This window comes from Bacillus rossius, chromosome 3, assembly GCF_032445375.1.
Source record: "Bacillus rossius redtenbacheri isolate Brsri chromosome 3, Brsri_v3, whole genome shotgun sequence".
Taxonomy (NCBI): Eukaryota; Metazoa; Arthropoda; class Insecta; order Phasmatodea; family Bacillidae; genus Bacillus; species Bacillus rossius.
Genome location: NC_086332.1, coordinates 123,410,572 through 123,425,835, shown reverse-complemented (window position 1 = coordinate 123,425,835; position 15,264 = coordinate 123,410,572). Strand labels below are relative to the sequence as shown.

The window sequence follows — 15,264 nt, the reverse complement described above, 5'->3', positions numbered from 1 at the left end:
TGCGAAAAATAAGATGCGTGTCTTATATTGTTATAATCTGTATTATTTTATATAAGTAGCGAGCAATTGTACTATCATAAACCTTGAACATTTCTACACAATCAGTGTTATTTTCGTTCTTCTTACTTTAAGTGTATCACTGCAAATTCTTGTGAATGTTTCACACTGTAACTGTTGCAATTATGTTAATTTCAGATGGCACGGAAACTCAAAGTAGCATTGAAAGACAAGTCTTCTTTAATCAGCTACCTTCGCTTCTACATAAAAGCCAGTTCTGCAGAGAGTCATAACCATCCCATAACAACGAAAGCCAGTGGTGCGGAGAGTAACAAACATTCCAAAACAAAGTCACGGCGCCGCCAACAAAAAATTCATCCAGAACTTGTAACCGAAATAGAAAGGCTAGTAGAACAAGGAATCACGGCCACTAGGGATGTGAAATTGATAGTGGATCAATATGTGCAAAGTAAATTTCATGGTGGCAATATACCAAAAAAACCTAGTAAAGCCTTTTCCCCGGAAGAATCTGTAGTCAACGCCCATGTGTACAGTGCAATCTTCTCACGTAAAAGAGACCGGATTGATCAAGAGGCACTGCAGCAAACCATAAATGAATGGAAAATTCAAAACAGTGATGATCTTTTTTTTTACAGGCCCTATGAAGATGTTTCTGATGGTGAGGTATCAACTTTATTGTTTTGTCACCAAACAAAGTGGCAACAGAAGTTGCTGTTGAGGTATGGAAGAGTGTGTCTGCTAGATGCAGCTTACAAAACAATGAAATATGCTTTGCCACTGTTCTTTTTAGCAGTGAACACCAATGTTGGTTACACTGTTGTTGGTACTTTTGTGGTGCATTCTGAAAGCACTGCACTAATCTCAGAAGCTTTGAATGTATTCAAGACTCAGCTTCCGGAATGGCAACCAGAATTCTGGATGACCGATTCCAGTGATATGGAAATAAGTGCAGTGGAAACCACGTTTCCGGGAAGCACCGTGTATTTGAGTGCATTCCACAGAGAGCAGGCCTGGTTGAGGTGGGTCAAAGAGAGGGGCAATGTTACATCTGATGCAGAAGAGATTCTAAGTATGTGGCGCATTATTGCAGCTTCGACAGACAAGAATGAGTTAGACTACAATGTAGGAAAAATGAACGCCAGTCACATCATGCAACAAAATCCTAATGCAGCCCACTATTTTGCTACCCATTGGCTACCCGATGTGCCCAGGTGGGTACAAGCCTTCATTGAAAAAGATTTTGAGACAATAGTTCGTATCAACAATGGTATTGAAAGTCAAAATAAAATGTTGAAGCATGCTGTTCTCTGCCACAACTCTGACAAATCCCTTACTAGAATGCTCAAGACAGTAATAAACAGCTATTTGCCAGATAATTACAGAAACTACTGCTACAAGAATTCTTCCTTCAATATATTCAATTCTGATATACCATCATATCTGCTAAACCGTCCCCAACACTTCATAAAACACATTCTCACAAGAATAAGTGCTGCTCGATCTGACTTCTGTGAGGAATTTATTACAGAAGTTTCTGAGGGTATTTTTGCTGTTCAAAGTTCTACAGATAAAACAAAATTTTACTATGTTGATTTCAATGATGCTTCCTGTAGTTGCATTGACTTCGTGACTTTTAGATTTCCTTGTAAACACATGTGTGCAATATTTGAATTTTTGCCCAGTTGGAGTTTTCTTCAGCTGAACTCTGCGTACATCAACAGTCCGTACATCACGCTGGATTCGGATCATGACTACTTCACCGTGACAGGAGTCATAAATCCTTCAGCAACATCCTCGACCTTCAAAAATGATTGGTCTGATAAAACTCAACCAATGTGTACGATGACTGAAGAACATGGCTTAGAAGTTTTAACCAGTCAACAAACTACAACTTGGGATACCTGCAACCTGATTGAAGGACAGACTGTGGAAGTGTCAACCAGTGAAGCATCACCAGATTGTAGCATCTTGTCAGCACAGCAACGTTTTCGAAATGCAAACAAAAGGTTAATTGATATTTCGTACCTGTTTAAAGATGAACAATTTCTAAATGAAAAAACAACACTTCTATTTGAAATGCATAAACATATGGAAGAGAAAATTAAAAAATGCACTGTGTTACCTCTCAAAAACTCAGTTTCACCACAAACTTCACAGCCAGCATTAAAGAAAATAAAGGCAAAGTACAGGATGCTGCCCTAGCGCAGGAACTGTAGGCAACGTTGCTCCACTTCTACTGACCTGTAGATTACTCTGTGGCAATGCAGCTCACGATGAAGGACCACTGCACCTTAGAGGCACAGACTGATTCATCATTCATGGCTGTTTCCTCGGGTAGTGCCATCGTCGGCTCTGCGCCTCTGTGTCCGGCAATGCTACATGTATGATGTGCACCTACGCCCGATTCACAACTAGAACAAGTATCCTCAACTGAGTGTTGAGTTAACCTTTTACGTACGGCGCCTCAAGCAGAGACAAACCAACACCGTCTTGTCGAGACAGCTGGGTGTTTCCTGCGTCCTGGTTCACAGCTATGTGTAACCCAACTCATTTTCGTCAAAACCAAAGATCTCAAAAACAATATAACCATATGAAAGTGAAAAGGATGTTAAGTTTTTACTATTAGTATTATATTAAATGATTAATAATATTACTTGTTTTTAGATTTGTATATACTGTTGTCTAAGTATTTTAAATTTTGTGTTCAATGAAAACCAAGCAGTTATTTTTGGTAACAATTAGAAATAAGATCCTAATAGTCATTGTTGCTGATGCATCATGCACATGCGCAAATGTCATAGTTTAAATCTCAATTTTCCAGCGTGACTCCATTTTCAGTTTGAAGTTGGTACTCTAGTGGCTGAGAGTCGTGTGTGACCTCAGAAGTCCTGTTGACTCAAGCATGTGTATGTACTAGTATTATGTATCTGCCGCAATAATATTACTATACATATGTTTACTTAGAAATATCTTGTATTGCACATTGCAGATTCAGTTTACATAGCAAATATAACATAAATTTATGTATAAATAAAACTTTCATCTAGCCTCATGGTGCCTATACATTTAACCAACATATATTAACCAGGGACTGGATTTTGTGCTACTCTCCTTGGAAGCCATTTTCTTATGCCATAATTGTTTTAAAATAATTTTGGCTGTTCCACTGTTCGCAGCTAACTTCCTTCCCATGATCAGCTCCCATGATCAGCTTCAGGTGTTGTCAGTAATGCAGCCAGGATCCTCGTCAACTTTGTATGCTAATACGCGTCATGATTTGCCTTTTTTTTTTTGTTGGGGGGGGGGGGGGGGGCGTTCAGAGTGAAATTTTAAGACCAAATTTGAATGCAACATTTTTATGAAACATTATTGTGAAACGTCCCTGACTTGATAAGGACGGGAAATAGGTTGCGGAGAACGGTCGGGCCGCGATGCCTTGAGTGGGCTCCACGCGGTGGAGGGATAGGCGGTAGCGACCCGCCTGCGCCCAACGCCATCCGACTTGCTGGCATCTAGTAAGGGAGTATTTTGGCAGAGGGCAACACAGTAAGGTTTGAGCATATTGTTATGCACTGCACCACGGGAAATATTCGCGAAAAAATGGTGTTATTTCAAGTACATATTGTTTTAATTACTTGAGCAAATCAGTATTTTTAAACATTGTTTTAGTTGTGTAACTAAATTTTTTTGCTGTTGTAATGCATTCCATGCTTTAGTTTGACAGGTTAATTATTTGTGAAGAATTATTATTTGATGAACTAAATCACTCACAGTATTATAATGATGAGCCCACGAATGTGTAAATGTGTTAAGTTCATCTAAAAGTATGCTAGTTTAAAAAAATTTATACAAATCCAGTGCATGGAATATTAATTGTTTTTATTTTGACTTTGTTATGGTTATAATGCTAAGACTTACTGTGAGGTAGGTCCGTGTCGTTTAGTTTTTGCGTCACGGAGAGGTAGACATTTTGTCATTGTTCATTCATTCGACAACAGAACATTATTAATGCATTGCAACATCTATATGTACCATATTGGCAGAATCTGTTGAACTATAACTCATTGGTAGGTGATAATTTGCAGAACTACAAAATCAGTCTAGAAAAATGCTACTTCACATCTAACCTATACCTATTATAAAATAAAATCAAAAACTAATTTATTATAAACAATCCAAGTATTGCTATTTATTAAAAAAATATTTCTTATTGGTGTATATCAATGGTAAATTTTATTTTCTAATTAATCAGTATTGATTGATAATTATTGATATCTTTTGATGTTATTTCAAATTGTGCAATAATTATCTTAATTCATATTTATTTATAATTTATAATAATTACTTGAAAAAGAAAGGTAAGCTAAAAAGAACCCACGCTGTGTTATCTTGTTATTAAATTGTTTAAATGGTTTTGTTGAGTAGTACTAAGTAATAATATTATAAATTTGGTTGAGGATAAAATCTATCAAATTTGATTTACTTTTTAAAATGAGTACAAATTGTACATAATCAGAATTGTGTTTATGCTATAGTTGGGTTCCTGAAAATCATAATATTAAATTTTATGGTAAGATATTTCAACAGTGAGCAATAATTGTTTATATCCTGAGCAGTTATTTTTAAGTGAGTAATAATCTTGTTAATTCATGTTTATTTGGAAAATGTATTTTTTTATATATATATATATTTTTTTTTAATGACACTAACATGTTGGCTTGACAATATACTCTTAGAGATGTATAGATGTATGAGCTTAGTATTTTGCATGTTAGAAAGGGAGAGAGCGCAAACACTTGAGAATCACTTAAATTAAGCTGGTATGAAAAATTCTAAATTTGAGAACGTATAATGAAGAAAACCGTGCTAGTTGTATGGCGTACTAGGAACTGCATCTTATATTTTCAAAAATATAATGAATATTCGAAAATATTCATAATGAGAAAAATCTTACACCGCAGCTAGAGTGAATATCACCAGATTTATAATGTACATTTACTTAGCTTTTGAAATGATATTTTCCAAGTTAAATTTGTTTATTTATGTGTGTGTGTGTGTGTATACACTAGAGGTGGACGGGAATAGCATTTTTACTTCGGGACGGGATTCGGTCGGGAAATACATTAGATTTTCGGGATCGGGAGCAAGAGCAGTAAATTGTCTCTTAGCTTGATGTACAGAAAATTATATTTACTTTTAAATTGTGCGTATTTTTAAGTCTTTTTTTTTTTAATAAACCATTCACATTTATAGTCCAAATCACAAAAAAGGAAAGTCACACAAATACAAATAATAAATAACATAAAATGTAATAAATACAAACATCTTGTGTCCTACTCTACTTTAAATTTTCATGAAGAAACACCAACTCTTCAACATGTTTACTTGTTAATTTTTCTCTTTTGGCACTCACAATATTGCCAGCACTAGAAAAAACCCGTTTACTGGCAACCTCTGTTGCTGGTATGCCAAGATAACTCAAGACAATGTTTTTGAGTGTTGTAAATCGGGTTATATTATTTTTCCACCACAAAAAAGTATCCTCCGTTATGTCCGTAACAGGTTCACACAGGTACATGTCCAAGTTCTGACCGAAGAGATTTGTTGAAGTAGCAGATTGTTTTTGAGCTTGAAAAGCCAGCAAGCCAAACTCCTCCCATAGAGAGCCAGGATTCTGTGAAGCAGGCCTTTGTGAAGCTGAAACAAAAACAGATTGAAAACATAGTCTAAAAAAATTGAATTTTTTATTACTGGAATAATTGGTTATTTATTAATGGTTTACTTACTGGCATGGTTATGCTCAGTCTTGTAAGCTTGTGCCTGGCTCTGCTGTGTAAGGAAGTGGATAGCTGCATCCTTCTCATGCTTGTCTAGAAGAATGTGCTTCAAGCGGGGATCCAGCATCATGGCTGACAAATATGGTTGCATTGTTTTGTAAGCAGGAAACCATGATTTAAGTGACAGTAGCAAATTGTGCCCAAATGTTTTCCCAGTTCCATGTTCATTTTCAGCACAGTACTTGTCCAGTTTGTTTGTTATTAAATAAATAATTGGAATAACAATTGTTGCCTGATAAAGAGGTTTGAGAATTTTCACATATGTATCAACCATTTTCCATTCTGAGATACTTAGATTGTCATGTTTTCCTTCTGAAAGCAAGTCCCTTGAAATAGCTTCCTTAATGGTCAGTAACCGTTCAAGCATCAGATATTCAGAATTCCAGCGTGTTTCACAGTCCTGAATCACTCCAAGTTCAGGAAATCTCAATTGATTTTGAATTTTATGAAGCCTCTCCATGCCTGTAGTGCTATGCTTATAGTAACCAACTATATATCTGCATGCTTTAGCCAAATTTTGTATTTCTGCGGAACTCTTCTTTGCATCAGACAATACAAGCTGTAAAGTATGTGCAAAACATTGCAAGTGACTGAAGGGTTTTAATAATGAGACTGCAGCCTTCTTGTTCCTTGCATTGTCAGTCACTAGAAATACAGGCAATGTGTTGCATGTATCACTCAGATTCCATTTCTGTAAGCATTCTTTGAATTTCTCGCATATTGCATAAGCAGTGTGGTCACCAGAGAAATGAAATGAACCTAGACAATGAGACTGAAGACTGAAATCTTGATCCATGTAGTGCATAGTAACTGACAAGAATGCAAGATTACTTCTCGACGACCACAAGTGTGTTGTGAACGCTAGAGATGACACAGTGGAATTGGCACTGCCTATTTTAGCATTCAAACTGTTGACAGTTTCTTCGTACAACTTTGGAATTATTTTCCTGCTGAATGTTTTGCTCGATGGCAGACTGTACAGAGGCTGAGCCAATTTTAAAACATTTTTTAGGCCTCTTTCGTCAACAATGCTGTATGGATGGCAACCATTTGCTAACCATTTATCTACTTCTTTTGTCAAAGCCTTTGGCTGGGGGTGGTCAATACCCCAGGTGACAAAATTAGCTAGCTTGGGCTGATTTGTTGGTACATCTGATTTAACTGACTTTTTTCTCATTTCTGCTTGATAATTTGAAAGATGTGTAATTTTCCTGAAGAATGGCCAACTCATTTTTTTTCCTTCGGATGTTTAGTTAAGTGTCTGTAGGGTGGCCACCAAACCGGAAAAACTGGTAAAATGTCGGGAATTTGAAAAGGCCCGGGTAAAACCGGGAAACTGTCTGGAATTTTACTTCTTTCCTGGGCAAATGCTGCGGTGTAAATGCGCACAACTTATATAAGACGTACATCACGGCATCTGATAATCACGCAGCAAATCTATACAGTGTCATGTTGGCAGCGACTGTAGTGTTCCCAGGCGTGTCATGTTTCTTCTTTCCTCATAGACGCAATACGTCACTAAGAGGGGGAAGGGGAGGGGGAATATGAACCGCACTACGGCGTGCAACGTGGGGTGTTCTAATTTGTTCTGTTCAGTACAAGTCTTTGAGCAATGTTAGTCTTAAGTGTGCAGTTTGTTAGGAAGTAGGGATGGGTAGTTCGCGAACTACCAGTTCATTTTGAACTGTTCTGACGAGCGAACTAGGTGACTAGTTCGCTGTTACCAAAAACAATCGTTCTTTCATTCTTTGCGTGTTTCTCGTCTCCTACTCTGTTTGGTCCTTACTGCGCATGCGCGAAAGATCCCCCCCCCCCCCCCCCCCCCAACCACTGTCACCCAATATGCCACGTCTTTCTTTCTTCCCTCTCTTACGTTTGTTCTTTATTTGGTCTCATCCTCCCCCCTTTATCGACAATCCGCCGGACTGTTATTTAACACCATCCTGTCCATATTATTTTACCTATATTTCCCCATCGCTTCGTCAGTTCCAAGTACTGATCTGAACTACGAAGACCGAAGAGAAAAGGAGTACATATACACACTGAACTAGCTAGTTCAAAGACCCAGATAGTTCACACAGTAAGTTTGTTTAATTACGTAGTTAGGCTGTTGGTCATTATTTTCGTTTCGTTCTTTCTTGCGCAATGATGTATCGTTTGACGATCGCAAACTCTTAATTTTTTATCTAATATTCTTTAGACATTTACATTACATATTGGCATTAAAAAACGTGTCACGTAAATAAGTGTAATAACGTTAAATTTCAGATAGCCTATACAATCTGAAATTAAACTTTAATTACACATAGACCACACATTACAAAACTATACTAAAATTTAAAGAAACATAATAAAACTTAATACGAAAAAAAACAGCTTAGGTTGTCACAGATGATAAAACACTATACCATTATTTTGTTTTGAACACATGTGAAAATAAGTACTTTACTTGCAGAAAATAAATTAATACACATTCAAAAATGTTTCACATAACTAATACTGTTTTGAAGACACTTTGTAGTCTATTTCATATTTCTGTAAAGGAACACAAGTTGTGAGGTTTTTGAAGATGACAACCTGTTTCTTTTTTCAGTGAGGATTTGTCCAGCTTTGGAAACTATTCTTTCGCAGGGTACAGATGTTGGTACAATACAAAGCCGTCTTTGAATGAGTGTGTACAGGCGAGGGTATACATACCTCCTCTCTTGCCACCAATCTAAAGGATTTTCGAGGCTGTTTAGTAGCGACTCTTGTATGTACTTGTCGGCTTCGACGATTCCAGCAACGGTTGGGTTTTTTGGTGAAAGGTTCTTCACTGTTGTGTCGAAACTTCTCCACAATGATGACTGTGAAGTTGTTGTAGCTCTAGCAGCAGACGACTCGGCGTCACTTTCAATTTCAACAGGACCTCTTATCACACATACTTTCTTGCGTAGTAGCGCATATGCTTCTTCGTACTTCTTGTCTTGTATGAAACCGTACTTTTTAAACCTGGGATCCAGAAGAGTTGTTTGACAATACAATTCATTTGATTCGCAGTCATTCAGACGTTTATTCAGGTTATCCATTAATTTAGTGCACATGCTTGTTATTTCCTTTGGGACTGGCTGCCTATCAGCAGAACATTCTTGAACATGGTTGTACATTGATTTGTAAAATATTATTATTTTGGACGTCGAAACAGACTTTTCTGCACTAACTTCCCCAGTAACTTCGTTGAAAATTTGCAAAATATCAGTCGCTCTCTGTAAGATGTCCCAGTTAGTCGTTGTTACAACATTCAGGTCGGGCTGAATAATGGCTAGTGTTGCTATAACAGCATCTTTTATTTCCAGCAGTCGTGAAATCATCTCATATGTTGAATTCCACCGGGTGATTACATCTTGAATTAGTTTCAGGGGTGGCAATTCCATTTTTTCCTGTGTTGATTTTAGTTTTGACAGAGCACTAGAGCTCCTTTTAAAATACTCAACAATACTTTTCACTTTAGCAATGGTTGCGTCAATTTCTTGCAAAGATGACTGCACAATTAGGTTGACAGTATGGGCAAAACATGACAAATGTCTCCAATTGCTTAACTTGATCGCAGCCACAATGTTCGGTGCATTTTCTGTTACAACAATGACAATTTTATCGTTGATTTCCCACTCATTTACCAGAGTTTTCAGGAATGAACTTAGATTGGCTGCTGTGTGCCTCTCATTAAATGAAATACAATCCAGCAAATGTGAACTTAGATTCGTTTCGCCATCGATGAAATGGGCAGTGACAGCTACGAAACTTTCATTGTTAAGGGAAGTCCAACTGTCTGTTGTCAAGCACACCGCATTGGCATTTTTTTAATTTTTGCTGCACCTTTTCCCTCACTGAAAAATATATTTTCGGAATAAGGCTCAGGGAAACAGTTTTTCGCGTCGGCAACTGATAGCCAGGAGAAAGCATTTGTACAAATTTTATGAATTCTTCCTCTTCTACAATGCTGAATGGGTGATATCCTTTCACTACCATTTTTGTAAGCTGCTCATCAAATTGCATGGATTTTTTTAACGCGAGAGGCTTGCTAATGGTCATGAATTCGCCGATTCTTGTTTGGTTTTGACGTGCTGAACAAATTGTTGTTGCAGATTGTGAAGTAGGTGGCAATGCTACAGCAGATTGTGAAGTGGTTGGCATTACAACTACATTATTTTCACATCGTGTAGAAACATCGTCACATCTCTGTTCTTCAATAAGTGTGTTTGCTGGCCCACTCACAAACTCTCTTCTAACAAAGTTTATTGTAGGATGTTTGGTTTTTTAATGCCTACGTCAATTTGCAATGCTTCCAGACACAAAGTTAACATCTCGTGAACAGTAACAACACTTTGCTTTCTGTTTACCTGGCAGTTCATTGTAATGATTCCATATATCACTCGTTCTACGAGGTGACATTTTCCGAGACGAATGTATAATACCACTAACTGTAGCGCGAACCTGTCACTTCGATACTACCGAAATGTATTCATTTCGCAGTAGTCTTTTGTGGTTTTCGAACGAACTAGTTCGGAAGAGCGCTCTCACAGAGGAACTACGGGAACTAGATTCCTAGTTCCGAGGAGTCTGCGCATGCGCAGGTCCCAAGGTCAGCGGCAGAAGAAGTGTGTGAAAGAATGCAATGTCTACTAGGTATTCCTGTCGTTATGAGTCTTGAGTTTCCATGGGCTACTGAGGATGCGAAAGACAGAACTTGTGCGAGATGCAAGGTATGCAATAAAAGTTTCAAGATCAATATGATGGGTAGGGGAGCATTTACAAGCCATGCCAAATCTAAGAATCACAATATAGTTATAAATAACCAATCAAGAAACCTGCAAGTTACAGAATATTTTTCCACTCAACCTGCTCAGGATGAAGGCAACGCTTCCTGTAACAAAGTTAAGTCCTACGTTTGCACTTTTATTACTTTAATTTATACTAGTATCTTCCAACGGTTTAGCGGTGTTATAAACTACAACGTCTTGTAATCCATCACTTATCAATAAACTGTCAAATATTTCCAGTAACTAACGACACTGCACTTTTTTTATGAATATTCGCAGCTGTGTGTTGAGGCCGGCCGATAAACCTTCCGCATTAACGTACCTTTAACATCGGTAATGCTATGTTCACTTAAAATTTGTAAAATAATAATACTAAATGTGTAATAATTATGTACCCCAGAACCCCGATTTCACGAACACCGGATATAACGAAGCAGTGATTTTACGAATACATTCTCGGAAACTGTCAAAAAATTTGAAATTTTGACCAAAATGTGAAAATCAGAAAAAAATATTTATATAAAAAACACAATGAAAAATCATTAAAATCTTTTAATTTTAACACACAGTGTATTTTTGTGTTGGCTTTAACACTTCCAATAATGTTCATGTATGAATAACAAAAAAAAATATTGGGACATTTCCTTTAGAAATATGGAAGCGGTAGTTTCGGCAACGCGAGTGGGCGCACACGAAGCTCGCCCTGCTGGCTGGCGGCAGCGGCTTCATAATGCCCTTCCCTCTGTAACATTCTTCAAGGCTAGCTCACACAAACCATCTAGTCTCCTCCCTTATAACACCCCAACTTCCCTCCCCTTTGTAAAACCTCCAGTGAGAAACTGCTCTTTTCACCCTCCTTTTGCCCGTAAAATTTGGCTACTGTGAATAGGGAACTGAAGAGTTGAGGGAGGGGGAAGATGGTAGTAAATATTTTTGGACCCCTCCTTCCCCCCCAACCCGCCAAAAAAAAGTATGTCAAAACATACCACTTTTCACACCAAGTTAGAGTTCAGTCATCTCTGGCAAGGAATTTACAAGCTTTCAAATTTAAATATTAATGCAATTTAATAGCAGTGGTCCTATGAAAAGGGAATATACGGAATAAAAGCATGTTGGACCCCCTGCGGTCACCAAATAAAGCATAAACACGGCCCAATGTGTGGTGCAACTGCTACATCGCTTCGTTATTGCTCGCGCGAGAGGCGAGACGTGGAATGTTAGAAGAAAGGAAGGGGGAAATGCGGGGGATGACAGACAGCAGCCAGTGTGTTTCCTGCGTGGGGAATAAGTGGCGTAGCCCCTTTTTGTATGCTGGGTGAAGCGACCTTTTTCTATCAACCCACGGGAAAAGATAATTGCTTGAGCTGTCAAAACAAACATCGCTGCGACAGTTAAAACAAGACGCGGGCGAGCATCCGGTCTGTCGCTGTGTATATCTACTCAAAAAACCATAACTCAATTCTTGATAATAAGATTCCTTATAACTTACACGTATAGCCTGATGTTTTCAGCCTGATCCATGCAAGTTCTTTAGCCACGTTTTGAATGAAAACAACCACCAGCCGGCCAGTGTTGTGCCCTGTTTAATACGCACAAAATATACCAGATGTATTTGGTTCCAAAAGTTTTAAAAAAAAAAAAAAAAAAAAAAAAAAAATATAAGCTGAAGGAACCTCCAGGAACTTGAGGCAAAAAAAGTCAAAATAATGAGTGATACCTTAAAACAGACAGCTCTCATAGATGAAGAAATTTGAAACACAAAGTAAGGTTTAAGTTATGTGGCAAATATATATTTAGTAAACTGTCACCTGTTTTTTTAGTTAGGTATGTATCACATTTTGTGCATTTTTGTTTTATATTTAGTACTATAAAGTTCCCGTGTTTTAAAATGTGTGCTTTGTATCATGTATTACATAAATAAAAACATGTAATTTTGTATATATATATTCCAAAACATGGAAAATCTTGAAAAAACCTGGAATTTTGTATCACAAATATAGTGGCCACCCTGGTATGTGCATGCCTGTTGTTGAACCATATTCTGTTTTCAGGACAGAAGGGCACAAAGTACATTGCACCTTGTTATTTGGTATTTTTTTAAAGAACTTCCAAATAGGCGCAGAAGACACACCTGGTTCGCTTTTGCTACTGCCTGGACTGCCAGGCTCCATCGTTCACACAACTGTATAAACTACCCTTTATTATTAAATGAAATTAACCAAAAATAATTATCACGCGTACTTTAAAAATGCCACTTGTTTTTAATTGTTCACTTTCATTCTTACATAATGACCAACTACTAAAACGTAAAATCTTCTGATGTTTATGAAAGATGTTTTTAATGGCATAAATATTTGAAACCAAGATGGCGTCTTTCAGTTTATTAGCGTTTCGAATATTACGCGTTTGGCAACACTGCTTATTGTTGCTCTTGTTAATTTTCAAGACAAATTATAACCTAAAAATACGTCAAAGATGTTAACATTCGCCAAACTTAAAAATAAATTCATTAAAAATAATTTTCATCATTGTGTTCTTTATTTAGTCAGAGATTTATTTTAAACTATGTTTATGAACGAGTGTTGAATTTACGTTAATGTTTATAATATGTATTTTATTTTTTGTGATGTCTTTGTACTTTGTTCATTTAATACGTATACGAAGTTGTTATGGGACGTATGTATACATAACGTATTTGTATAATATAAAAATTAGTACGACTAAGGTTTTTACTATTTAAAAAAAAATCGCGGGGTATTATCCCGAAGAGAAATATTATTTCCTGAAGTTCGGGAATGGTTTTTTTTCCCCGACTTTTATCCCGAATTTCGGGATCCCGTCCACCTCTAATATATAAATATACACCAGCCCCTCGAAGTAACTCTCTAAATCGTTCCAGGAAAATAGAGCGCTAATCAAAACAGCGCTAATCAAATACGTTTTTGCCATATGAGTGCATGTTATTCATAATAATTGGTTCTTCAGCCACTGAAATCAGTTTGTTTACTATTCCTTATATGACATTTATTTCGTTTAAATGTACTTATTTACATACTGTTAACACATCTAAATACAATTTAATTCACAGGCGGCATAATTGAACTGAACATAGCCTACTAACCTCATATTTCCTTACGAAGCACGTGTATACGTCACATTTTTTAGTTAAAAATAATAGTATTTTTAACATACAAGCTCTGTTTGAATGTTGAATAGAGAAGAATAATTGTTACGTTTTCTATTAACAAAATGCTATCTTAAAACAATAGCGTAAATAAGGGTATAAAACGAAATTCACAACTGTTTTTATAGCATGCATGTCTGCCAACTTCAACACTAAACAACACACAAAAGTTTTATTATTGTTTGTGTGAAGGTCCTGCATCATCATCATCACAGTATACTTTCAGTTTTTTCTTAAAAAAAGAGTCAATTGAACATTGTTTTGCAGCCCTTTTGCCTTCCCGGTATAAAACTTTGTAGCAATTTAAGGAACTGTCCATGCTTCGAATCACATTTGAACTTCTCTCGGTGTTTGGGTCGTTTTGTCGCAATATTTCAAATCCCTTTTCAAAAAATTTGGAGTGCCAAATTAATAATTTTGGGCGTTAATGTAGGCATAAGCTGAGTTTCATCATCACTCGCCTCTTCTTTGTATGCATTTTCTTGCTGCTCTGCGAAAGTGATTAAGTCATCATTTGAAAGGCCATCAGTATAATTTAATATTATTTCTTCGACATCGTCAAAGTCCATGTTAAGTCCCACTTAGTTTCCTAGGCTAACAACTTTTTCACCGATTTCCTTAGTTTCATCAAATCCATGGAAATCCTGTACACATTCTTCCCAAATCTTTCTCCACGCACCATTCATGGTTTTCTTTTCTTGCCAAGCACATCCAATGTAATCAATCGCATCATTGATATTAAATGTTCTCCAGAAATCCCTCAGACTTGGTGCATTTTAGTAGTGAGAAGGTGCCGTGGGCGTGGCACCACGTGTCCTGGGTAGGCGTGGCAGGAGGTGGGCGTGGCACCACGTGGCCGGGTGGGCGTGGCAGGAGGTGGGCGTGGCACCACGTGGCCGGGTGGGCGTGGCAGGAGGTGGGCGTGGCACCACGTGGCCGGGTGGGCGTTGCTGGGAGCCACGTGGAGGCTGTGTGGAGGGTTCTAATTTAGGAAGCTAGGTAGCGCTGGTGTCTCGCGCCAGAATTATTTTTACAAGTACAAAATTGGGATGGCGGGCGGCGGGGATTCGATCCGTCATCCTTAGGATAGTGAGTCAGCCACGCTAACCGCACACACCAACGAGACCATCGTGAAAAAATAATTTCAGATGTTGTTAATATGCTTATAAAAATTTTGTGTTGTGTAATTTTTAAAAACGGATGTAGTCCGCCATGTTTATATTTTTTATAGTGGTAGGTAGTAAATTTAAACAAGCCGCATCGGCTGCTAGTCGGCCGCCATGTTTATATTTTTATAGTGGCAGGCGGGAAATTTAAACAAGCTGCATCGACTGCTAGTCGGCCGCCATGTTTATATTTTTATATTGGTAGGCGGGAAATTTAAAATATATATTGTTGGGTGCTATGCGGCCGCCATGTTTATTTT

General features: G+C 37.5%; 1 protein-coding gene across 3 annotated transcripts in view; it reads left to right on the top strand.

Moving 5' to 3' along the window:
• The window catches only part of LOC134531217 (uncharacterized), a 136,493-nt gene extending 121,840 nt beyond the window's left edge, over positions 1-14,653 (top strand). For 2 of the 3 annotated variants that reach the window (XM_063366881.1, XM_063366882.1), the window contains one exon: positions 196-2,732. In XM_063366881.1, the coding sequence (XP_063222951.1) occupies positions 196-2,220 (2,025 nt within the window). In that variant the 3' untranslated portion in view covers positions 2,221-2,732. Of the gene's footprint in view, positions 1-195; positions 2,733-12,705 lie in introns of those variants that run through there. The other variant, XR_010074969.1, reaches the window with a different exon arrangement.
• Positions 14,654-15,264: the final 611 nt, after the last annotated feature.